General features: G+C 39.4%; 1 protein-coding gene across 2 annotated transcripts in view; it reads right to left on the minus strand.

Moving 5' to 3' along the window:
* Positions 1-3,689: 3,689 nt before the first annotated feature.
* Positions 3,690-26,765, minus strand: part of MAGI2 (membrane associated guanylate kinase, WW and PDZ domain containing 2) — a 724,927-nt gene continuing 701,851 nt past the window's right edge. For both annotated transcript variants that reach the window (XM_034063203.1, XM_034063202.1), the window contains one exon: positions 3,690-6,723. In XM_034063203.1, coding sequence (XP_033919094.1) covers positions 5,924-6,723 — 800 coding nt within the window. In that variant the 3' untranslated portion in view covers positions 3,690-5,923. The remainder of the gene's footprint in view (positions 6,724-26,765) is intronic.

Here is a 26,765-nt window from a genome sequence, read left to right on the forward strand (position 1 = left end):
TGTCACTCTTTCTCGTTTTCCATACCATTTCTTGCTTATTGTTTCAGTTTAAATATCTTCTATTTTTAAAATACAGCAGTTCATCTGTGGAAGAACAATATCTTTATGGGTCAGTCTGCATCTTTATATGTTTTAATTCTCTGAGAGGAGCAGCCACCCATCTCAGACATGGATGTTTGGGAAGTTCCTGAGCAGGATTGGAAGGGGGTGCTCCAGGTCTCTGTGTGTGCATGAGTGGGAGTGGGTATTTGTGCACTGGTGTTCCCCCAGCTGTTTAAAAGAGATATATTTATACCTTGTAAGCAAAACTCTCCTTATCAATTAATTGAACTGGCAGAGTGACTTACTTAGAGGCACTAAAGGCAGGAAAGTACAACCCATTTTTCAGTTGGCTATAATTCAGTGCTACTGCTTATGTTTCTGTGTCTTGACAATATTTTTTAAAGTAATTGCTCTGAGCTGAGGTGCCAGCTATGGAGATGAATGTGCAATCATGTCACTGCTCTTAGAAATACTGAGTAAAATAATCTGGGACCCTGAAGGCTGGACCAAGTTTGCCTGTGCTAGCTCCAGGAGGATGCAGAGCTTATGAGTACTTATTCAAATGGTGGGGAGAAGCTGTTGCTCCAAGGGAGAGGCTGGTCCTGGGTGCTGAGCAGAAGACCTTTGGGATATCCAGCAAGGGGGTCAGGGTATTGGTGAAGTTTGAGTCCTGGCCCCTCCTGGGGCTGTTTATATCCAGAAGGTGAACTGGATTTTCATTTGGGAGTAATGGCTAATTCAAAAGGCTCACTCTTTCCGTGACAGCTGTGAAGGAAAAGGTGATGTTCGGCTCTGACATGATAGAAACAGCCTTGAGAGTCCTTGAGGCTAATAGACATGATGGTGGAAGCCATGCATAACACAGCCATGGGAATTCTCTCCAAGTCCTCTGTTAGTCATGAGAGTAGGCAGCCTGCCTTGCCTCTGCAGCCTTTTTAACAACAATTAAAGCAAATATCCTAGGTGTCTAGGGGACAACAGAGGGAAAGGACTCTTTTGAAGACTTACAGAAGTGCATTGTGAAGTAAATCCCTAATGAGATCAGTCATCCCTGGGCAAGTCCAAAGCCTTCTCTAACTTTGAGCTCCATGGTGCTGTACCAAGAAACTTTTCCTCTTCACACCAAAGCTTCCCTCCAAGGAAGGAGAAACATGGAGAGTGACATCCTCATTAGCTGACGTGTGCTTTTCTACTTATGCCTCTGCAGTTCTGGCCCCGGGTTTCTGCTGCAGCAGCGGTATACAGAAAAAGCGTAGTAGCTAAGACAGAAATGTGCCTGCAGCTGTGCCTGTCCTTGCCTTTGTGAAATGAATTTAGAGACTTCCAGTAGGGATCATAGCATGTTGCAGCCACAAACCCTGTCCTGAATGTTTGGATCATTATCAGTACAGACATTCAGCTCTAATGGATTGAGAAAAAGACATTATTTGTACTTGCAAAGGGCTGCATGGGGAGTTAGAATGTCTAATCAGCCATCACTGCTGGTTTCTGGAGGCGAAGTAGGTGATTTGGGTTGGGTTTCAGTACAAAGTGTTTGGAATGTCTATATGTTTATATGTATGTTAATGACTTGTCCACTGTGAGTAACTGGCACTGTGAGACACCTCAGCAGAGGTGTCAAAAGTGGAGATGGTGAGACATGTAAGGTAGAGGTTGAGAATAGCAAATGATGCCAGCTGGTGAGATAGAGGCAGAAGGAAAGAGTTAAAAAGGGGAAGACAAAGTTCTGAGCTACACAGAAGGGAAAAATGGAGAATGAAAGATTTGATCCACTGCAAAACTGCAGCACTTATCTCAGAGGTAGGCTTAAGAACAAGAGCAGCGGGAAGCTGTGAAGGAAGAGATTCAGGATAGATCTGGAGGTGCTGAGGGCACCTGGGACGTAGAGGAGGCCAAGAATGAGATGTTGGTATTCAGCAGAGATGGCGCAAATCACACTGAAGCTGATCTTTGATGGAGATGACAAATTCTTGGCAATGATGCTGCACATTCAGATGGGAGATGAAAAATACCAGGGAAGAAATGTGGCTGTGCTTGAACTTCTGCATCAGTTCCTAACAGACAGCTATCCACAGTGGTGGTAAATTGTTGGCTGTCTTATCACTGAGGCCATGGAATAGGTAGATACACAAGCTACAAATGTCCCTCCTGTTCTAGGGAGGGTAGTGTAGTTAAACCAGTTTCATCCAGATGAAGAGTGCTGTCAGCCCAGCAGCTTTCTGGAAGAAAAGATGGCACCTTTGGTAAAAAAACCTTGGGGGAGTTGTTGAATTTTCCATTGCTTTTGTATTACTAAACTTGTTTGAAGCTCTTGCAGGCTCTGTAGTTTGTGTGGAATCCCTAAAGCTACCGAGCAGAAATACCTGGAGTGATGCTGAGCCCTAGAGACAACATTTGCCACTAATTAGAAAAGGGCTGCACATCTGCCTACAAGGTTTAACCAAAACTCCTCCCAGATGTGCATTGCTGATTACATGAAGGCAAGCTTACGTACACCAATGCATTGGAGTCTGGAGCAGAGAATATGCATCAAAATAAGCATCCAGTTTCCGTGTTATTATAGGGGTATGAAAAGGTAGATAAAAAGGTGTCACAGGAATGACAATGCACTGCAAATGCTGCACTACTACTATGTTTAAAAGAGAAAGAACATGTTATTAACAGAAAAAGACTGGGTGAGGCTATATTGCTTTGGCATGCTTCCCTGTGATACCTTTGAGTCTGAATCACACCCGTACGCAGATTTACGGCCACAGAAATCATGGGTATTTAAAGAGGAGCAAATATTTTGGAGTACTAAAGACACTTCAAATTTGTTGTGTGCTTATTGTAATGAAAAACGATGTTATTAGTTCAGCTGGTTGAAGTTTTTATGTGGAACATTGATGTTTTCAAAAATGAGGCTCTGCAGAAACTGACTCAGGGTGTATGAAGGCAAATTATTATTTTTTGAAGAAAATGATATTTTAAAGAAAAAAATATATATTTATTTAAAAAAAGGTCATATTTGTATGAAAAATATTGTCAGTTTTCCAGCCAGCACATCTTACAGTGCCTACAGTCGGTAAACTGGTGATTTATTTTGCCTAACTGAAGGTAAGGAGCATTTTTCTGTTCTTGTTTCTGTTCTTGTTTCTGTAAAGTAAACTGGAAATCAGATTATGCCCCATTCACTCAACTTGAAAACAAACCTTTCTAGGCCTACTTAGAGCTGCCAGATTCCTTTTGTATATGTGGTATATGCTCTGAGATACATATATATATGGTATATGCCATATGGTATATGAAAGACATATAGATGGTATCCCCCTCTCAGCACAGGGAGTCTGGCGACCCTGGTCAGGTGTCTCCTTAGGCTGGAAGGAGAGTAAGAGTTCAGGCTTCTCCACCAAGCGAGAGGTTTCTCTGCATGTGGCCTCATAGAGCTTAACTTGCCTATATGGAATTTATTTGGTTACGTACCTATATGTTCATAAATTGTACCCCTCTTTGGAGTCAGAAATCAAAATGGAGACTTCTTTTTTATAATGCATTAGTTAATTAACTCTACTCATATGCATGTAAATGGTTGTTTCTCAGTGTAATGCTGAAGCCTATTACTCAAAATTAACACAGACTATGTAAAATTGAAAAATAAAAAAAAAGACTTTTGGATATATATTTTATTTGACAGTGGTTTAGAATATCATACAGTAAACAAGATTTCTGTAAAAGTTAATTTATCCATAGTGGTGCGTTTCATAAAAATAGTTGCTCACTTACAGCCTTTCTGTGACTATTAATACATGGAATTATATTTATAGAGATAGAGCTGTACAGGGTAAATTCACAGCTAACACTACACAGAAATATTATTTGGAATGGGGTTTAGATGATGTGCTGTCTTCACAGGTTATCGATTACAGCCGCATAAAGCAATTACTGCACAAGGAGTAGCTGTGAACTGTGCAAATTAGAGTTTATGCAAGCATAATCCCAACTGTTTTTCAGATTTTATTGTTTGCTTTCTTTATACATAAAAATAAGATACTGGGATGTGCATCTACACTACAGAAGCATTGCCCAAAATCAGATTCAATAAATTAATGGCAAATTATACTGGATTCTAGTTCAGGGGATAAAGATGTTTTTTTCCTCTGTTAAATAAGAGTTTTATAAACAGCTACATGGACTTGTGCTTTTTAAGAAATCATATTTTAAATGGAGTTTTCTTTCTGAAAGAAAAACTTGTTTGAAAGCTGCAAAATCCTTGACTTGAGGCTTTTCAAATAATTGGACAGGAAGAAACATGCCTATAAATTTCTCAGTCCAGTGCAATGTTTGAGACATACAGTAATGTGCTAATTTCTTGGAACAAAGCCAATCTCAGTCTAATTTTTCAGCAGAGCATGTGAGGAACTAAGATTGTTAGAGAACAGTAACTTTTAAATACAAATTTTTGACAGGACTTTCTTCATGACTTTTTTTCTCTGATTTTTTAATTACCAATGTATTATTGCCCAGGATTTTGTTTCAATTTTGACAGACAAATAAGCATATGCACACTTACACAGACACGCACGCATCTTTTTGAAACAAGATAATGACTGTTTGACTGAACTCGGAGTTATTTCCTGTGAAGGCAGACTGGAATGTTTACCTGGCACTTAAGGCTTGAAATTCAAAACAGACAAGCAAGAAAGTTAAAAACAAAAGACCAAAAAAAAAACCAAAACCCCAAAACAAAACAAACAAAAAATGGAGGTAGGGAAGAAATGATCACATGGAAACCATTCTAAAAATGGAAATATATCAAATTTACTGAACGAGGACACTGACAACTGTATTTCAGAAACCAGTCTAATTATTGTTAACATGTGCCTGAAGGGCACCTGCTCTGCCAAACTGAGGGGATGGAAGATGAGAGTGTCCTAACTAAATGCAGATGGGTTTGAAACATAGCACTGTTGATAAGTGAAGCTATCATCTTCTGCAGGAAGGAAAGGCCTTTCCTTAAGGAAACTGCAGCTTTTTCTCCGTAGCACTCTTCCTTTCATTGCAAGGGCCTTGCAGATGTCTCGGTTTTGAGCCTGACCAATTGGTTTGTCTGCTACTTCGCAGGATTTGGGGAACCTGTAATAAATCACTTTTGAGAGTAATTTGCAAATACAACGCCACCCTAACTCCTTTCCAATGTACAGAAACATGGTTTGTTCACAAAAATGGCAGTAGAAATGGTATCACAGAAACTAATCCACTGGATTCCCCACTCCTCCCGTAGCGCCCAGTGAACTATGCTACAGGGTACCACGTGGACTATCCCAAAGTGTTAACAGTGGAGAGGTGTCATGGGTGTACAGTTCTGAACGATGCTTCAAAGAAACCCTTTAGCCCCTGTCTAGATATGTCGAGAACAATTTATTTACAACATTTTAGCTCCATGAAAAGATCCTCTCTCTGTTTCAGCTTGCTCCGTGCAGTTTTATTTAAGGCGATGTTCCAGTTTGTGATTGCTCTAACGTGTTCCAGTTTCTTGATATAAAGTTTGAATGAAATCCAAGTCCTTCATGCAGTGGGAAAAAAAATGCTAAAGCTACACTGCACTATCCTTCTCTGATGTACTGTCCTTCATATTGTTTTGGTTTCTTCCATAGCTGCCAAAGTCCCTAAAATGGAACTGGGACTTTAGGGTCGATTTTAAATCTCTGTGTTGACTATATGCTTTTGAACTTATTAGATACTGTGCACATTGTCATGGAATTACACACTAATGCTTTCATTCCTCAATGCTTTGTGTATATGTGTGATAGCTAAAATAAATTAAAACAAACCAATGTGAGACAAAACCTAAGAAGAATGTTCTGCGTCAGTTTGAGACAGTTAGAGGGCAACAGTCCCTTGCTTATCTGCTCATGGCAGAAGTACCAGACTTCAGGACGCTAGGTAGCTTATCTGAGCCAGGGATTTTCCACGGCCCTGGGGAGACCGTTGCCTTTCGAACTGTGGTGTTGGTGCTGTGAGTGCTAATGGAGTGGAGATGTCCCTTCCTGGGGAACTCGCTGGGTTTCCCATCAGGGTCCCTCTGGCTGTGGTCCATATCACTTCCAGGTGAGCTGCAGCGGTTGCTACTGTACGTCTTGGTAGCACCCGTATCAAGCTTGACATGGTCAGGTGCTGCAGCTGGTTTCTTCTCACTGATATTTGCAGATTTGTGATCTTCTTTTTTGCTAAGAGATCCTCCTCTCTTGCTTTCCGGCTTCCTCAGCCTCCCAAACTGTTCATCACTGGTTCCAGCACACACGTGCTCTCTTGCGCCAGCCTCGATCATAACGCTGTGTCCCACCACTTTGCTTTCTGAGGTGGGCCTGCCACCATCAGTGGTCTTATTTTTGCCTTCTGAATATCCTTTCCAAGAAGCCTCTTCATGCTTTGACCTGTCTACCTTTTTAGGACTTGCTGACCTTTCTCTTTGTTCTCCTAACCTTTTCTTTTTGTGACCGTTCACCGAAAGCTCCTTTGGTTTCCTTACATCGTGTTCCCTCTTGATATCCCATGTTGGCTCTGGGCTTATCTGGTGAGAAGGGTCAGAGGGTGGGGCTATGTGTGATGAAGATAATGGTGAGATAATGTCATCGAGGGAAAGAGCTACTTCCGGCAGACCTGGGGAGGTGGCAGAGGGAGCACTCCAGGAGTTTGGTTCGTCTGTTGTAACAACAAAGAGAAGGGAGTTAAGGGCATATTCAGCAGCACAGTGTATATTGTATTCAGAGTAACATCAAAACCCAAATCACATATCAGACTTAAACTCCTCTGCTTTAGGTGAGGTGAAACCCCCAGTAAATGGGGAGAAAAAAAAAAAATGAAGTCCCTCCCCCCTGCCCCAAACTGTTCAGGAGGAGCAAGAACCAGAGGGTTCTTACTGCAAACCCTGGTCTTTCTTTCTTACAGATTCTGCTTTCCTCTGCCCACATTAAATTATTCTTAAAATAATACAGGCACGTGCTCATGAAATCAAATTGCCTCTTTTGTAGCCATATAATGGATTTCTTAGCTGGGCAATATCAGTGCTGTCTCTGAGGACAAATGAGAAGGACTTTTTGCCATCTATTAAACATGTCCCTACAAGCATATAATAATTGACAAGAATTTGTAGCTCAGATAAGGTCATCATTGAATTCTGTCTCATATTTTTTCTAAACAGATATAATATTGCAGTGTTTATGGCCCCACAATTCTTGCAGGGTACTTACAAAGCTCTCCATTTATATCACAGCAGCAGCCGCTGAGTCTTTTGGCTGTGCATTTTGAATTTCTCCTGGTTACTTAGCCTCAACACAATATGGTTGCATTGTGTAGATCCTGTTTAATTTAACTACATAGACATCTCCTTTGCTGAATCATAATGATTTTCCTAATCCATTGGTACAAAACAGAATATTCTGAGATGCTTTTCTCTTGCATGCATGATTCTCATTTCTTTTGATTAACATCCCGGCAGACAGCAAGTCCATCATGAATAATGACAGCACAATTGTTCTTAACGTCCACATAGAGGTTAGAGAAATCACTGAACTTGGCTAATGTTATTCCCTATTTAGCACCACTGGCTGGCTCTGAACAGTATGAGAAATAATCTGTCAGAGATGAAGGACTAGCTCAGGAATCCATGGAGACTAGGTGGGGCTCATGGCAAGAACTGCATATTTTATAAGGGAGAAAATGTACCCTTCAAGCTGAAAAACAAGCATGGATTCTGTAGGTCAGGACTAGTATCCCTCAGTGATATCAACTGTCCTTTAAAAGATGCATTTGCTTTTCTCAGTGCTATGGCTGCTTTTGAATTATCACGAAGATGCACATCATCCTGAAAAATGGAATGGGTTTTACTGTCCAGCCTGGGATCTGCAGCTTGCTTGACTGACATGGCACTTTAAGTTAATTGTTTGATTGAGTGATTGCTGTCTTGCAGACAAAAACAGGACAGACAATAGTGAGGTGGGTGACATAAAGGCAGGGAGCAGCACGGTTTGCTGAGGAGCTATTTATTTTCCCAGATGGTGTTTGTCATATGCTTTTGCATAATGAGCATATGTGTGGAGAGGATTAGCATTTGAGAGGGGTAGAAAGTACAAGTTCTGTGTAAGACAAATAAACTTTGAGCTAGAAATCTAAATGGGCTGAGGGTCTCAACTGAGTTTTTTAAAATATCACACTTTCTTAGCCTCCAGTTAAGGCTGAGTAATGTACCATCTGCTCCCTGCTTGGCACTTGAGCAAGGAAAGATAAAAGGAAGGCTCATGCAAGTAGAGCGATCAGCTCTTAGGAGCTTGCCTACAAAAAGCATAGACTTTGATGTGCTTGTTCTTTGCTTCTGCTCTTCAGCACCACCCCTTTGGAACAAGACTGCAGGCTGTGACTGATAGGTGAGGCACAGATCGACACCAGCTCTTTCAGATCTGAAATCCATGGGATCCCATTTTGGTCAATATGTGTATCAGGGACCATGCATTGGGTCCAAGTCACTTTGCTTGGTTCTCTAAAACTATCCTAGGACTCCACCAAGCAGCGTGAAGCTGCCTGTGCACTTCAGTGGGGTACCTGAGCTAGCACTAAACAACCAGCCTTGGGTCTTAGGAAATGAAGTTTGTCCTTTTTATGGCACTCTCATGTCACACCCCAGGGTGGAGGTGGTGGGTGAGCATTGGCCTGACCAACATATTTGACTCAAATACAGTCTTATTTCTCAGTTGTCCATGAGATGGTATTTTTCACTGAATGGCAGTGAAGAGCAGAGGGCCACTACCAGATCTCCTGCAAGGCTCTGAGGGCATTTGAAGGAACAGAAACAGCTTGTTCCTTTGGGAAGTTTGAGCTGCACACCAGAAACCAGCAAAACACTTTCAGGTAAGAAGATCGCCTCTGCGCAAAATGTGCCACTGTGCTCAGATGAGCTGATTCTTGTCCAGTAAGACAAGCCATCAGTCAAAACCAGGGTGGCAAACACATCTTGCAGCTCCTCCAAGACATGAAGGGCAATATTGTACCAGCTATCTGTGGGACACTTGGGAGGAGATCTGGGTGTGAGTGGCCTGCTGTTTTAGTCCCTAGAAACAAGAGAACTGGCTTATTAATGGACTGTCCCCTGCACAGTTTTAAGTTTTATTCCCTTCCTGTTTTCATAGGCAAACCCAGTGAATATTGCAGTGAGAAACTTAAGCAAAAGTGAATCAACGTTACATGCAATGACATATAAATATAATTATTTATAAGTTGGGACATGCGATATTATATGCACTACTGGATTTCTTCCTCTGCCCCAGAAAACATGAAGAAAAAGATGATGGCCAACTAAGCATAAAGACTTGTAGCCACAGCATAAAGGAAACCCCAGATGGGCCGCAGGAGGCATTCTGTGTAAAATACAGTGCCTGGCCTTGCTGGGAAGGCACCCATATGGGCCGTATTTCCAGTGGCAGGGAGGAAAAGCTGCCATGAAATGAAGCTATCATTTTACATATTCACATATTCTGTGACAGTACAGTACTTGCAAGTAAGAACTTGACGAAAGGACTTTCTATAATGTTTAAGTACCATCAATCTGAGACAGCCAAAACCCAAAGCTTTTTCTTTCAAATGAAATAAAATTGTGCAGAACTTCATCCTCAGTCTTGGTAGATGTTAATGATGTCAACAAGTCATTGTTGCAATATGTCACTGGCTAGTGAAGAAAATACTGATGTGAGGGTACGGCAGCTGACTTTCCTCTAAAGTCTGAACATTATGGGAAAATATAAAAATTACTAGAGTAGAGCAAAGTGCATTAATGTAAGTAATTTGTTGCTCAAAAGAAAAACCTTTTAAAGAGCTCTGTTCAAGCCACTAGGGTTCATTTGGCCTTGTTCAACCAGCACTGAAATGTTTGCTTTTCCACAACAAATATAAACAGGATAAAAATGAAAAACTTTATTCTGTAAAGCAACTAAAGTAATGATTTCTTTTTATGCCTATTCTGAGGTTGTAGCTGCATTTTGGAGACATCAATTTTTCAGAATATTTTTTCTATAGTTTTAAAGATTTATATAAAACCTATGTGTTAATTGTGAATATAACCTACTTTTACTCTGTTATCTCAAAACGTTTTGCAAACATACTAAACCAGAGACAGAGCAACAATTTTACGTCTTTCTCCCTTCATTTCTGGGAGGAATAGGAGACAGTATTTGTATAATAGAGCATGAACTACTAATGCCCAAACAACTTCCAAGCAGAAGTGAAGGATATCACATGCAATTGAAATTGCTGGAAAGATTTAGGGGCAATGTAGTTTTAAATTTGTTTCTGACTTTGTCACTATGGATATCATCCGTCCTGTGGGAGAAATTGCTTTTCAAAGGTATACATCTCACTGAAGGCTAATAGATGCCTTCCTCCCGTCTTTGAAGGGAGAAAGTCTCCCTTGACCTACTAATTCAGACAAGATAAATGAGCTGGGAGCAGCACTATAATCTGTCATTGTGCTGGCATTTGGTTTGGTGTAGTTTAGTAGGTGTTTCCTGAGTGGCTTTTAGCTTCCAGAAGCTACTGTCACACAGGTTGGTGGCACTTCTCCATGGTGCGTGTTAAGAATGACTCACCTATGACCTGTTTCTCATAACTCCCAGGCAGGGAGTAAATTGCTAACTGAGTAAGAGACACCACACACATGAGTTCTTGAGTGTGTGGGAGGGTAAGTGGGAGATGAGCACAGCCATTCTGGAGGTAGAGTGACAATGGGAAAACATCAGGAACAGAACTTTTCTGTCTAAAGGGTTTTTTTGTTTGAGGTAGAACTTCCATATACATGAATTGTTTTCTTTCCTATGTCAGCTTGCACACATTCTATGGAGTGGAAATGAAGGTACTGCTCTTATGTGTCTACTAGCTCCTCTCTTAACTAAAGCCTAGTGTTCTACTTGCATCCAATGCTGCTGATGGCTTATGTCTGAACCACCAGCAAAAGAAACCTGGTTTCAATGTTAATGGACAAGAGAGGTCTGTCCATCCGTCAGTTTCTGAGCATTGCCCAGGTGCTAAGCCAGAAGAAGAGCTCAGCCTACTGATAACGTTTATTTAATTTCCTGCAATACTTATGTTTTCTTTACAGGTTGCCCTTCTAACATTCTGACAAGTCTAGTCTTGCTGCGCTTATCCTCTCTGCCAAGATCTTGGGTCACAGGAGGTTAGACCTCAAATTTGTGACTAGGTTGTCCTTTTGTATCAAAATACTTTAAATAATTGCTTGGTAGTTTATCAAGAATGTGGGATTTTTCATCACATAAAATTAACCATAAACAACTATTTTATTGAATAAAAATGGCATAATATTTCTTTACTTAAGTACAGTAACATCTCAATGCCTTTTTAATTTCCAAATTATGTGAATAATGAACAATATATTAAAGCATTGAACGCTTTCAGGAGTCTGAAACTTTTCCTGAAATGCCTTTTGTATCTTCCTAGAATTACTTCCCTGAGGAATCAAAGAATTTCTGACTGAATAAAAAATATGGTGCTCTATTTTCTTTTTTCCTACTTTTTGTCTGAAATGATATATTGCCAGAAGGTGGCAAACAGTTCTTACAGATGCTCCTAATAATGAAAATGGGACGAATTGCCCCCTGGTGAGTATTCACTAGTGTTGGCAGTGTTACACCAGAAATGCATTTGGCTTTTTCTCATTATATCTTGACATGTCTGTGATATTCCTGATTGCATTGGTCTCCTGCAGCTTGTCTTTAATGGTCTTTAAGGAGGGAGATTTCAGAATATTTAAAGAATCTTTACTCTTCCATCTTGGAGCTTCCACAACCCCAACATAGAGCACCCTTAGTCCTGAAATAAATGATTTGCTGAGGCTTTGATGGTTAGAAAAGCTCTTGGTACCTTTTGTCCAGCTGTCAGCCTCATGCAAACATAACATGATATTGTCACCCTTTCTCCCAGCCTCTCCTGGAAAGTGGGTGGCAATGGGCTCTTCCCCCATCTTACAGGCTGCCTACACTTCTGGTTTGGACTTCTTGCTAATTTTCACTAGTGCTATGGAAATGTTTTCTCACAGATTACACTTTGCTTAAAATTACACTTTACTTGCCTCCCCTTCCACTGCACTTACCCACATTCAGATCCCTCAACACCAATGGATCTGGAAACAAACATCAGTGGATTTAAGTGCCTTCTGCTGCAATCTAGCCCTTTGTTTCGTCAGTCATCATGGGCACATTCAAGTGGGATAACCTTTTCATCATTAGCACTGCCCTTACCCTTTTTTAAGCTATGATGGGAGTGTGCTATGGGCGCAAAATGTGATTGCATGCACAGAAATGAGATACATGTCGTATACATTTACAAAAATAAATCCAAGCTATACTCAAGTTATTTTAGCACATGAACTACTTTTGCCTTTCCTAAACATGCAGTTAAGTGATCTGTTTGGTACTGTGAAGTCTCATTTGTGAGGCAATGAAAACCTAATTTCTTGCTATTTTAATGTAACATTATACTGCTTGCCTGTTTGTACTCAGTCTGTTTATAGTAGCTTGTAAATGTAACTTTGTTTAAAGGTGGAATTTTTCTGCTTTCTAGGATTTGAGTTTTTTGGCTTTGCACATTTGTTTTTGCAAAGGTTGAGGATGCTTTGGTCAAATCAATAGGAGTGAGTTAACAAAGTCATAAAAGATCACAGGAAAATGAATGTGCATCTGAGTCCCTGAAGCTTTTACTTCTGCATTTTGTGTTTAGCATTTTCAGAAGAGTGACTCATCAAGAAAGCCTGATGTTTGCAGTATGAAACAATGCCAGGCTTAGTTGCTCTGTCATTTGGTCTTCTTTTTGTCACTGGTCTAATATTAGAAGAGGGGGGCACTACTACTACTGGGAGCTATTGGTAGCAAGAAATTAAGAGATGTGACTTAAAATATAGGGTGAGGAATACTTTTATCTCCTCTGTAAGCTTCAAATATTAATTTTCCTTCCAGAAAATTCACAAAATTCAGTCATTGACCTATTCCAGCACTGGGAAGCACAGCTTTCCTTCCTGCCTTATTCAGTTCCCAGTGCCATTGATACTCTGATGCCCTACTTCTTTTCATGCTACAAATCATTACTGATGAGCAGCAGTTTAGTTCATTTGGGTTCATTATAGCCATCTTCCATTATGCACTTTACCTAGGCATTAAATGGAAGATACCCCAAATAGTTTTACAGCAGAGACAGTGTTTATAGAGTACTTGCAAGGGCCGTTTGATGAGAGTTTGAATGGTTGCATTTCAGGTAAAATTCACTTTCATCACCATTTCTGTACTCGGCATGGCGGTTTGTTAGAAAAAGTGCTTTCATGTTCAGAGATCTAATTTGAGAATTATTGAAATACACTTCAGAGAGAGCAGATTGTCAGTTATGCTTGGAAGACCAAATCTGCAGAAGCTCAGGAGATGATACTGCTTGGTTTTGGAGCTATGGGAACAGAGAATGGGAATATTTAAACTTGAGGCAGAGAGGGTGAAACTGCATATTGTTAGGAAAAAAAAATTAAAAACCCTTTAGAAAAATACTGAATGTTTTCTTGAAACAAGAAAGTCACACACACCAATTTGTGTTGGCTTTAACCTGCAGAAAACCCCATGCAGGAAAACACTTTTCAATGTTTTATGTAATGTATTCTTTAAAGATGGTTAACAAAGAAACATGGGAAGTGACTGATCTGACTATCTGACTTGGAGAGCTCCTATTCTTTTTTTGCACTGTTTCTGATCCTACACTATACTCAGCTCATGTTCAGTAAATCCCCTTTCCTGAGTTAATTCTTTAATTATGGCACTGCCTCACCAGTATTTTACTGTCCTAATCATTTGAGACAATAATGTAATTGCCTCACAGAGTCTGAGAGAAGTGTCTCAGAAGACCTCTGCAAATAGATGTCTGCTCTTCTGTTGAACGTGTACACAACCAGTGTTGCGGAGCATCTTCTGGGAAGCCCTTTTGGAGGCTGGGGATCAAAGCTGAGCAGCTGGACACAGAGATCTACACTCATCGCCCCACATCAGGTCGTTTTTAGCAAGCATGAATCACTGCAAGTAAGCAGCCCAAGAACTCTCAGTCTAATACAGGAGCTATCTAATGAATTCAAAAGCCCTCAGAGTTTCTGCCCTGGAGAACAGGTGGACTGGATTGTCTCCAGTACTTGGATAATCTTGGGGCTGCTTTAGGCCCCTCCTGATTACCTTGCCATTGTTCACCACTTAAATATAAATCACATCTGTAAGAAATTCACTGTGATTTTGTAATAACGCCTAAGCTCTGCATCATTTAGCTCTCTCCAACCACGTAAGTCACCTCTAAACCCAGGACTGAGGCAATTTTAACATGGCCCTTACAACAGCAAGAAAAAAAAAAGGGTAATTTTTCTATGCAGAAAAAATCCTACCTAAAGTGCAGAATGGGAGAGGGCAAGATAATCAAGAGCCACACATACAAAGAGATTATATTTCAGACCTGAAACAGGTAACTTAGTAAATCAGTTTGCTAATTTGCTGTGATAGTCTTCTGGCTGTGAATCTTAAGGGCAGATAATTAAGAGTATAGTTTATCACTCATTCCAAGACCCATTTCAGCTTGTTCAGTAGATATGGATCTAGTAAACAGTCTTACCCATTAAATATTTAAATCAACGATCATGATCACTAATCTGAGTGAACTTGGTAAATTTGATTTTTCCTTGAATCAAGATAATGTAGCTGCATAACTGTTACAGGATTACTCACTAATACTGTGAACAGCTGAAATGAAAAGCTGCAGCATGTACAGTGCTTTAATCCTCACTGCCAGCTCCTCACTGTTTTGTCAGCATTAAGTCTACAGGCAGTCTAAGTGTCAAAGTTGAATGATGTTGCTTTAACTATGCACTGTCATTCACCAGGTCCTTCAGGTGGTTTGGTACCCTTTCTGAAGTGCTGAGCATCTCACATATCTATCAGATCAGAGCTACTCAGGCAGAACAACCTCATCCCTTCATTAAAGAAGGTCTTATTTTTTTCTGAACGTTCAGGCAGTAGAGTAGGAGCTGCAGAAACCTCGGCAGTTCTCTTCCAGAGCCATGCTGGAGCTGGAAAATTCACATTGCAAGTTACTCTATAATTAAAATAGATAATGACTTTAAAATTAGTTTTTATTAATAGAATTAAGCTACATTAAGTCATAAAAAGTGTTCATAAATATGTTAATAGAATGTGTGTTATTAATGAAAAACATTCTGCAGAGACTGAATAATTTAAGAGTTGGATATTACACACTTAATTAAACTTAAGTATTAAAATTATTAATTATCACAGCTAAAATGGGTGTTAACAGTAGGCATCACACCATGTCTGGTCAATAAATAGCTGTCATTATTAAAGGTATGTAGATAATATAAAACATGATTTAATAAGTGAGAAATTTGGAGCATTTTGACTGTGTATGAAATGCCCCTAGAAAGGCACTGAGTGTTGGTGGTTCCTATTTAAGATCGCAGCAGGACCTTAAGTAAAACATGTAACTTGATTTGAAGGCATCCTTATTTACAAGGTTCATGAATAGGTATTCCTGTTCTTCTTAGGGTAAAAGCTGCAGAATTAGTTTACTCCCTCTTTAGGAAACTTTTCAGACTGGCAGCTGCTGAGCACTGAAGGTGCAGAGCTGACCCTGGGACCATGCTTGCTGTCAGGACTGTTGTGTTATCTGGTATCTTTTGGATGCTGAGACAATTTTCTCTGAACACTGTATAATGAGATGCATGTGCACGAATAAATGAATGTCACATTATAAAATTTATCTTCTACTAAGTAATTACAAACTACATGTCATTAGAAAATAGATATGTTTAAGGTTCTGGGTTGCGTATGTGTTCCTGTAGCTTAACAAAATGCAACATACTCTATGGTCATGTTCTTTAAGCATCAACTGGAGAGTTACCTCATGTTGTCAAGTAAAAAAAATGCATTTAATTTTCCTTTTCTCAAGCAAGAAGTAAAAAGCTATAAGAAATCTGTCAGAGGCTGTGAGCTCTGCTAATCTCTCCCTTTGGGCAGGTCACAAAGCATCAGCCAAGTACTGCATCACTGGATGGTGGAGTGAGAAGGGCAGAGGCAGGATCAACTGCAAGTCTTGCTATGGACCAAGCTTGCCTTCCCCTCTCTAGTGGCTGCAATAACAGGTTTTTATGTCACTCTCTATGTGACTGTTTAGAGTAATCAAATTTCCTGTTTGATGAGAGTCATCAGAGGTCTACATTAGCTTAATGTAGTCTTGGGCACCATAACATCAGGCCACTGGCAAAGCTTTTCTGATACAGCTTGATTGCCACTTGTACTTTTGTTATCATTTTTTGTACTTTTATGGCTGTGCTTTTGTCCCTAAAAGAGCTTATAGCTGTTTATGGATTCTTTTGAGCAAGCTAAAAAGCTGGACTTTTTCCCCTGGATAATCACAGATCAGTTAAAATTTCATGTGAATGAGTTCAAAGCCGTTGTACCCCAAGTTCAACTGATATTAGAGATGGAGTCTTTGTCAGGAGGTATGAAGATAAGATGTTCATGTTCATGTCAGCAGTTTCTAGATCCTTCTAAAAAGTATCAAATTTGACCTCCTCAAACCACTGTTTACCTAAAAATGTAGATGAATGCCTCTCCTCTCCTATGGGAAATGCATGCCATTGCAGAAAACTGACTGTACTGAAAGGATTGCCAAGCATTGCAATAGGCTGCCAGGGGAAGTGGCTGACTCACCTTCTCTGGGGGTATTTAAAAGATGCGTAGATATGGCATTTAGGGACATGGTTTAGTGGTGGACTTGGCAGTGCTGGGTTAACAGTTGGACTCAATGATCTTAAAGGTCTTTTCCAACCTAAATGATTCTAGAATTCAATAGGGAACCCATTTTAGATCCCTTGGAGTCTAGCCACTGAAGCATTTGCTGCACAACCTTCATGATGAGAATTATTGGGCCAGGCCACAGGAATAACAGTTTGTGCCTTCATCCTGTTCTCTTTGACACGTAGCTCTGTATCATGAGGAATAAGTAAGCTACCTCTGATTAACAAGTTGAAGTGATGCAGTCTTGCTATTAACTGGGGGCCGACTGCAAATTTGCAAATGAGAGGGACCTCAAAATGAGCATCAGGAGAGGAATTTTACTGGACATTGTGCTGCAATAGCAGAAGACTGCACTTAGTCCTATAGCAAACTGCAAAGACACAATAAGTGTTGCTGAATTCCCATTTTTCCTATTTATCTGGATTACATGAAGAAAGGAAAAAAACAATGCTGTGGAGACAGAGGGATGGCTGCATTCTTTAAGCCCTGTATTTTGGGTGCTTATCTTCCAATATTGTCAACTGGATGCAAATACAGGAAGCTACCAAAAAAAAGTTAAAAAAAGATTTGTGGGTGGGACTTTTCCCTTCTTTGGGTGCCAAGTCTGCTTGCCAGTTTATGTGAACAAAGCCAGGGATAATGTTTGTTCATCTGTTTTATTCACTGTAGTTTAGCTGTAATTATCTATACTTTACATTATATTAGTAAATCTACTCTGGAATATTATATCATAATGAGCCTTATTACTAAGAGAACTTGCTCTACAGACATTAAATCTCTGCTCAGATGTGGGGGGACACTGCCAATTTTTGGTGTGGATTATAATGCATATGGATTAGTGAGGTTCTGCTTTAATAATAATAATAATAATGAGTAGTTCACTCTGATTTTTAATCTTTAAAGTGCTTTTCAAGCATTAAATAATTAATCCCCATAACACTCCCATGAGATCAGTAAGCAAACACTACTATCCCCGTTATACGGGTGGGGAAGCATGGGTTAGAGAATTTAGCTGGACTGGCCAAAGCCACTGGGAATGTAATAGCCAAAGCAATGTTTTAGGACTATGGAAAGGACTCAGTGTTTTTTTTTTTTTTTATTTGAAAAATAAGGAAAAGGTATCACTTCCCTGGAAGCTTAAAACTGAACTCATTGCCACAAACCTGAAAATGTCTTCCCATGTGTCTGACCTTCTTTCAAGACTGTGTTTTTTATTTCTAGACCAAAGGATACCTGTGTAAAAGGTCTACATCTTTTAAAATAGCAGTCTGCTGTAAGACAGAAATAACTATACGCACCCACATACGCATACACGTACACTGGTATTTAACAGAAGGATGTTCTACTTTCCTGCCAGCTGCTATGTATTTATGAAATACTAGCAACAGGTTTGTAAAGCAAATTTTAATATTCAATTTTTTACCTATAGCAATAAGCAGCTAGAACCTTTGGGAGCCCATATTCATATTGCCTGATGTTTTAGACTAATGTTATTAACCAGTATATTGATTCCATTGATTCATTTGGTTAGCCTGCTTTTTTTTTCCTTTTACATACCGCAAGCTCCTGAAATTAAGTTGATATTGCTAGAAATAAGAAGCTGGTATTGGAAATGCAGCAGGAATACGAATGAATGCATTTCCACCAAGGTGGTCACAGAAGGAAGGGCCACTTTTTCAAAATGGCTATTGATTTTTGCACTCACATCAGATGAATGATAGATGGGGTAGTTCAGGTTTCAATTAACACCCAACTTCAGCTCTAGGGATTTATAAAATGAGCACTGAAAATTGAATGAATTGGATTATCTGATCAGTACTCTGAACAGGTAGGAGTATCTCGCTTAAATGTACAGGCCAAGACGCTTTAGCCATTTATTAGACAAACATAAAAGCTTCAGCATACTGAGTTAAAGAACTAGAAAACTGCAGTTTGCAGCTGACTGAAGATTTCTGAAGGATTTAACTGTATTCAAACAATGAATTCACAGTATAAGCTCTAAATTTTTCATCTATTTTTGCAAATATAAATGCAGGGGTCACTAGTAAGAGCTAACAAAACCATGGTACAAGGAAGCATAGGCTTTTATCACTGGATGTACTTTCTAAGCCATCTTCTAGAACCTGCATCTCTCCTGTGCTATATCTACCTTTAAGTAAGCCTGCTGATCATCTCCCATAAGTGATTACTTATACAAAATGGAACAATTCCTGTGGGAGAAATGCAGACTGTATTATGATGTTATGGTAGGGGCCTAAGGCATTCTAGAATGATTAATGTATCTGCTCTGCCTCAGGAAATTTGACTTTGACTTGATCGGTACTTTAATGAATGGTAGCACGACCACAGTTTTGATTGGGAAAAGCCCCACTGCAAAACTGGTTCTTTATGAAAATCCTTCCCCTCAGAACACACGTGAAATTGGGACATTTTATAACACATGTATTTTCTTTTGACCTCATATGACTTGTTTACCAATTAAGTATTTCAGTTTTGGTGTTGACACAAGCTAAATTGCTTTTGATTTTCTTTATATGTTTTACTGTGAAAAAAATTCTGTTCTTGCACTTGCTGCCAAATAAATAATCAGAACCATTCACAGCTGAGTGACTGTGCAAAACTGACTTTAGCTGTATTTATAGAGGATTTATGTTTCTACTTATTTCAGGAAAAAAAGACTTATTTCCTGTGTCATTATGCTATAGGAGGAAAAATAAAGATAAGGCATAGAAAGATGTGGTTATATATATATATATAACACTTGTGGTGGAACTGCAATTCACTGAACTTCCTAAGTTTGACAACTGGGACTTGCAAAATGGTCCTAATATCAGTCTAAATTTTTAACCTCATGATCTCTCTGAATGACTCTAGTAGAGAACAAAGCAGAAGTAAAGTGGGAATGAAAGGAATGGTACAATTCAGATTTCTACACAATGCAGGAACTTCTTTGTTGCTAGGTCTCCAATGGTAACATAAACACTTGAACTACATGGGTACAGTATCAAATGGCCTCTACATGTGTCCAGCTCTGTGCTAGCAGAGTATAGGGAAATGTCTGTGTTCAAACACTTCTTATATACAGACACAAACTGGAAATAAGCTGTAACTGGAAACACATATAAGCAATTGATTAGATTATTCAGATTTGCATGCACAAGACTTAACTTTAGCACAGCTTAATGCCTGGGTGCTGGGAGCAGGAATTCTGTGGGCTTCACACTGGAGGAGCTGCTCAGAGCTCAAATGCTAGGAGGATACCTTTCGGTATGAATTGCTTGCTGCTTCCAAGCTGCCTACTTAAAAAGTGTGAGACTGGCTTTAGAATTTTAGCAAATATGTACTACAATAAATACTACATTGTGTAAAGTCAATAGCAGATAGACTGGATGCATCTGAACACTTCTGTGTTTTCTGTGATGACAGCAATCAATAAAAAAGATAGACAAAAATCAGTTTTTCTTCTCCTTTGCTTTCCAGGTATCATTTCTGGGCCATGACTCTGTATTACAAATTTGATGTATCTAAACAATCTGTGCAGTTGGATCTGATTTATGAAGAAAACAGCTTGAAATCAAGTGCAAAGTGCTATGTGTAAATTCAGTGTAACCACTGAGTTTAAAAAACGAATATCTCCTTTCAGCATGTTCCAAAAAGTCTTCAACTTTATATTAGTTATTTTTTCAAGAGGCTGCACATAAATATCATTTGAGATCAGCATCTAACTTCCACCTCCCCATTGCTAACATTTTTCCAAGCCAAGTACCATAAGGAAGAGGGAAATTCTGGCTTTGATTCTCAAATTTTAAGATTTCCTACTTGAAAAGTCATATTCAGAGGATAAGTTTTTGTCATGAGAAAAATTAGATTTAGCAGATCTCTGGCTTTGTTTCTGTAGTAGCAGCAATGCAAAATGAAGAACCAGTTTTTTGGTTTTTAAGACATTTGTAAAATGCAGAGCTGCTTTGATATCTAAGATAATTGGTTATGAAAGAAAAGTTGAGTACTGTAGAAACTATTAAGCAAAAGCTAGCATGTAAGAAGTTGCACAACAGTTGTGAGAAACAAAAGCGTATTAGAAAGATAATATACATGCAGAGTTTACAAACCGTGTCTTTAGGGTGGCCCAATAAGTAGAAATATGGGGACCCATGCTTGTCACTTTTCATGCACATGGAGAGACTGGAAGGTACCATTCCTAAAGGAAGGGGAGGAACAGCCTAGGACCAATCATTAGAATTAACAGAACCAGTGACATACAGATATTTTACTATTGTTAGAGCAGAGAATTCTTAGTAAGTTTAGAGCAACTGAATAAAACATGTAACAGGAAAGAAGTATTTCTGTAAAGCTAAGACAAATAAGCATGCTGTAAGTCTAAATATTAGTGGATGACTGACACTACTGTGCATATATATATTCAGGACGTAGGTTCACCTGGACTACAGATGTGGAGTACATCTTGAGGTGCTTGCTAAAGGAGTCATAAAAAAATCAAAAGCAAAGGGCAGAATTGTGCCCATTTATTTGTATGAAAAATCCTTGTATTGGTACCAACTCTGACATTTTTTGGTTTCGTTGGTGGGATAGTGCTGAAACCTGAGCTCAGAGTTTCTTCAAGGCCCTTCAAAAGGGACTTACTGCTAAGTAACTTACAGCTTTTATCTGTTAACTAGCAATTACTTCATGTATACTGAAACTTCACTTTTTTGCATACAGAACTCTTCCCCCCTTAAATAGCCAAAACTGAATTTAAACTCTAGCTCATTGTAAATTCACCCAAATGTCATGAACCCATGGGGTGAGTTTTGTACACAATTTAGTGTTGTGTGAAGCAACAGAGGTTCAAAAAATGCACAACGCGACCCCAAGACATGTCTCATAATGAAATCAAACAAGGTTGGGGAGAGAGGGAAAGAACCACTGTTGTGTAAATCCATAAAGCATCAGCCAGCCCCCTGACACAGATTCCTTGTTCACCACACCTCAGTGATCCTGGTTCTTGTGGCTCTGCCTGTGTTAGCATCATGGTGTGACCTAATACACTCAGAGACAGATCCAGATTTCCAAAACAGGACAATGGAAAAGTTTTCCAAAATTTCAGTATGAAATGGGCTGGAGTCTCTAAAACTTACACCTTTCTGCAGGAGCTCTTAAGCAACTTAAGTTTTACTTAAGTGAAAAACTCCCAAACTTGACAGAAGGGATGATTCTGAAGTCCTGCTGTGAAAGGAGGAAGGAAAACTAATTAGCTTTCTCCTACATGTTCTTCACACGTGAAACTCAGTGTTTCCGCTCCCTCTGCAGTGTCAGGCAGAAAGCATTTGGGGCAGGAGGTTGTGCCTTGCTGGTGGAATGGAGTTTGCCTGCAAGTGTTAACTGTGCCTCAGACTCCTCCATATTTACACCCTGTTTGCAATTATTTCATTTTAACTGTAATTGCTTTCACATACTTCTAGGAATTATATATTTTAATGTAGCTTTTTAGCTCCAGTTATGAAAGGCTGGGAGTGGTAAAACAGAAGTAGCAATCTGCCAGGACTGCTTGGACTGAGAATGAAACATCTCAGGCTTTCCTAGGGACCTTCCTACACAGGTATTTAGAGAAAGCAGTGGTTGTTCTCAGAAAAAGCTGTGGCTTCCTTGGGCTGATCCATCATTAGAATTAACTTGCCTCTTGCAGAACACATTGCTGGATGGAGAGGCTGTGATTTGTTAGTTTTACTTAATATTTAATGTTACTATTCTGGGATTTTGTGAACAGTTTTGCCTTTAGGGATGGATGCTTCTTCATCCTAATGTTTGGCTGTGCAATGTATGTGTCCTTCTCATGGTGCTTATACAGCTATGAGTATGTTCTGAAATACATGATTATCTATAGCTAGGCTTCCACAGTGTGAGCAGAGAGTTTTAGAAGTGCTGCACACCCTGTAGCTCCTGCAGAAGTCAGTAACCTCATAGGTTACACTGGGAATTAGGCAGCCGTTGCAAGAAAAATCTTGGTCTGTCATTTTACTCAATTCATGTTTAATTCCAGTTTGAGAAGTGCTCAGTGCTACAGCAATGATTGTGAATTGTGTCCTGTGACGTGTATGAAACCTCATGCTCCCTCCAGCCAGGCTCCCTGGGCAATAAGTACTTTCCGCACTTTTAGTCTTTCTTGCACAGTAATAAGATTTCTTACTATGACTTGGTTCTTTGGAGATCAAGCAGACTATTTCCTGTGAATCATGATGCTGATGTTCTTTGGGTTTTGATGAGCTGTGGTAATTCCCCTTCAATGGAAGCACAGCTCCTCTGGCTATCCTTATCCTCAGCAAACATGTTCTGAGATGCTGGGTGATAAAACATCTGTTTTCTAAGCTTCTTCTGTTATACCCTGCTGTGAAATCAGCTATCGTTTTGGAGCATTAATCATATCTGTGCTCCTTCCCATATATTCTGATGTTGCCTTGCATGGTATGAGGGGATTTCTCCCTCTGAAGTGCTTTGGGGTATTTGGCATTTATTTTCAACCAAAATCAGCAGCTGGAGTTGAGGTAAATGATGCATTAGCAACACACTTTATTTCTTCCCCTCGGTTTGCATAGTGCTTTAAGCTCAGTCAGAATTTTCTGAGATGTTCTTGTAGGGACAGATTTCCAGGCACGGAAATCAGCATAATCTGACATAACTCATTCAGGAGATTTACATCCTCCCAGGAGCTTGTTCTTTGTTTCTTCACTGAGTAATTTCTTCTTTTCAATACATATTCTTTTCTTTCACTGATCATTTTCTTACAATTGATGATTTTTTCTTAACACAGCTTTTACTGATGTCAATCACATCACCAAACAGTGATATTTCTTGCAATTAAATATAGACTGTCATATTTGGTACTAACAGAAACATAGCTCTGGAACTGAAAAAAGCATTGATCATGTTGTACAAGGAAAATAAAAAAGTTGAGGATGGAGAGACAATAATGTGACAGTTTTTTGCTGGTCAGTTTTAGGTCATTCTAGGTAAGCTTCCTTCTTTTTAACACTGTGAGTCTGACCACCACTGCTGCTGGAGAGGTCTTTAAACACAGCATTACTACAGGTGACTTGGAAAGTCCCTGATCATTCCGCTTGTCAGAGACTGAGAGACAATATCCAGGAGAGGACCATGGTACACTTGTTCTGTGTTTATATTTCTCTATAGGCTTCTGCTATACACCGCCATTGCAATCCAGACACCAGCTGAGTCCTCTAGCCTCGCATTTTTATACTTGACTAAATTTTATTTCCCACTGATGGTCTCCACAGCTGAACCCTAATGAGAATAAGAAATATTTCTGACATGTGCTTGCTAAAAAAAAAAAAAATCCAACCCCCCAAAAAACTGATTATTTCAGTCAAAAAAGAGACAATTAGAACTGTTACACCTCAACCGTGCAATTCTAGTGGGAAGAAGAGGGAACTAAATATTGACTAGTTTATCTGCTGTCCTCAAGCTTACTGTCACAATCTTCTCTGCATTCAGTTTTCCATTTGGAAGGGATGTTTTTTTTTTCCGGGGGTCTCTGTCATTAATACTCTGACAGATGCTCTTTGCAGCATGGTGACTTATCCTTGAGATCTGGCCTTCTCAAGACATGCCCTTTGGTTTTAATTGTTTCTGCTTGTTAATTTCTGTTTTTAATTTCCCAAGCATGTTGCTGCTGCTTTTATGTGCACCTTTTGTTTATTCTTAGAGTATTTCTCACTGTGCTGGGAAATGACTTAGGGAGAACTTTAATATCTGAGTTAATTTCAACAGGTATCTTCTTATTTTGCTTCCATTCTGCCTGCAGCCTGGATACAGCACTAACATTTCTCTGCCTGTGCAATAACACTCTGCCTGTGTTATCCTTTGCCATGATGTTATCCTTTGTTGTGATGTTTTCTGTAGGTTATGTGTACATTACAAAGTAACTCATGAACACTTTTACTGCTGTTTCTGTACAGTAGGACAACACAGCTTTCAAGCACAGCCACTTAGTTCTCCTCCTGTAAGGAGATGCAGGCTGGGGATGCAGCTAGACAGTGATCTTATTAAACAGTGCTTCTTTGTAGCAGCTTTTACTTCACAGTAATCTGCATTTTTACACAACTAATGCTAAGCATTCTAAGTGGAGAGCACATCTGTAAACAGTCCAGTGAAGTCATCTTGTTTCTTTCTGTTAGCACTATAGACTGTGTGCAGATTTGTAGTGGTTTATCTGCATTTTCTACTCATGATCTTCTGGGGAAGGGAAGGCTGGTGCACATTTACCTCTTTCGGGAGATATCTTGTCCCAGAACAATGCTATTTACACTAAACTTTTTCTTACATCTATTTACATTTTCTTACAATTCTGGAATAAGGTACAGATTTATAAGATTTGTTTTGGATCTTTCATAAACCTAGGTGTAAGTGCCATCCAGAACTGGGATCTTAAGAAGGTCAGATTTGGAATGGGTCTGAACTGCAATCAATTCTTTGCTCATAGCAGCCTCCTGTGATCTCCTCTTAGATTAAACTTTTCTGAGGAACCAGAGAACTGCTGGTATATGGTTCTGCTGTTTGAGAAGGATTACAACTACTATAACAGTCCAGGACTTTTGTTAGTTCTTTCATTAAAACTGATGCACCTCTCCCTTACGAAAGAGTTGAGAAGGTGATCTGAATCTCTGTTGGAGGTCCCTCTGGAAGGATTACGTTCTGGTTAAAGCTGGTATTAAATGTCTTAGACTAATTTATCATAATCTCTGAAAGACATTTTGGCTTTGTTCCTACTCACCAGAAGTATAACTCACTGACTTTATCACCAGATGAGTGGGCTAGGGCCCGTCTTGCTGCCCTTACTCAAAAGCTCTTGAAAGCTGGAAACAAATGCAGCATACACTATCCCGAGTATTGCCTTAGAACTGGCTCTAGTTTAGATAATAATATGGTGCAATTGCCATGTATACTGACAGCTGGCAAAGTGCTAACTTTCAGTGGAGCCGACTTTAATGTCTCTAAGAAGGTAATGAATTTCTGTTGGTAACAAAGACTGATCTGAACCTACAGTTAAGCCCAAGTATTACTCTGAAATTTCATATGCTACTGCGATTTCTGATTCTAATGCGAAATGATGCTGGAACATCAAAAGTAACACTAGAAAAGTTTAACAGAATTTTGGACCTTGTAGCATAAAGATATCAAGGAATTTTCATTTCCTGTGAGATTTCAGGCCCAGCTGTGCACATCACAGAACTTATGTAAATATATGACATTGTCACACTATACTCTACAGTAAGCCCTGGTTTCAATTTTTAAAAAGGGCTTTTTGTCTTTGAAATTACTTTTGGATAATTTATTTTTACTTCTTGTCATTTCAGTAGTGAAAGAAGGCCTCTATACTGTCTACATTACTCACATTTTTGAAACACTCAAAAAAGTCCCAGAAGTCCCTCTGAAACAAAACATGAGAAGAATGGATTCCTCTTTCTCACCACAATGACCAAAGTCTCCTTTTTTATTCAGAGTTGTCTTCTACTTGATCATCTGTGTATATTGTCAGAGATAATGTAATGGGTGAGGTTGTCAAAGAAGGAAGTATGTTCTTGTTAATGCTTTGACTTTAAACCTGAGCCACTCAATTGCATGGCAACAGGGCCATCTGCTGTGATTCAAAATGTGCAGAGAAGTACCAATAAAGGAAGAAGAGAAAAGTTTATGGTCAAATCAGGAACTCCCAGCACACTCAGAGATGTCCCCTAAAGAGTTCAAAGTGCTTCCTCCCATGAACAACTTCTAAGCCATTGTCTGTGTCAGGAGGGCAGCAGATGACAGTGATGTACACACATATATGGCCTTGAGCCAAGGAAA

The sequence above is a fragment of the Melopsittacus undulatus genome, chromosome 5 (assembly GCF_012275295.1).
Source record: "Melopsittacus undulatus isolate bMelUnd1 chromosome 5, bMelUnd1.mat.Z, whole genome shotgun sequence".
Classification (NCBI taxonomy): domain Eukaryota; kingdom Metazoa; phylum Chordata; class Aves; order Psittaciformes; family Psittaculidae; genus Melopsittacus; species Melopsittacus undulatus.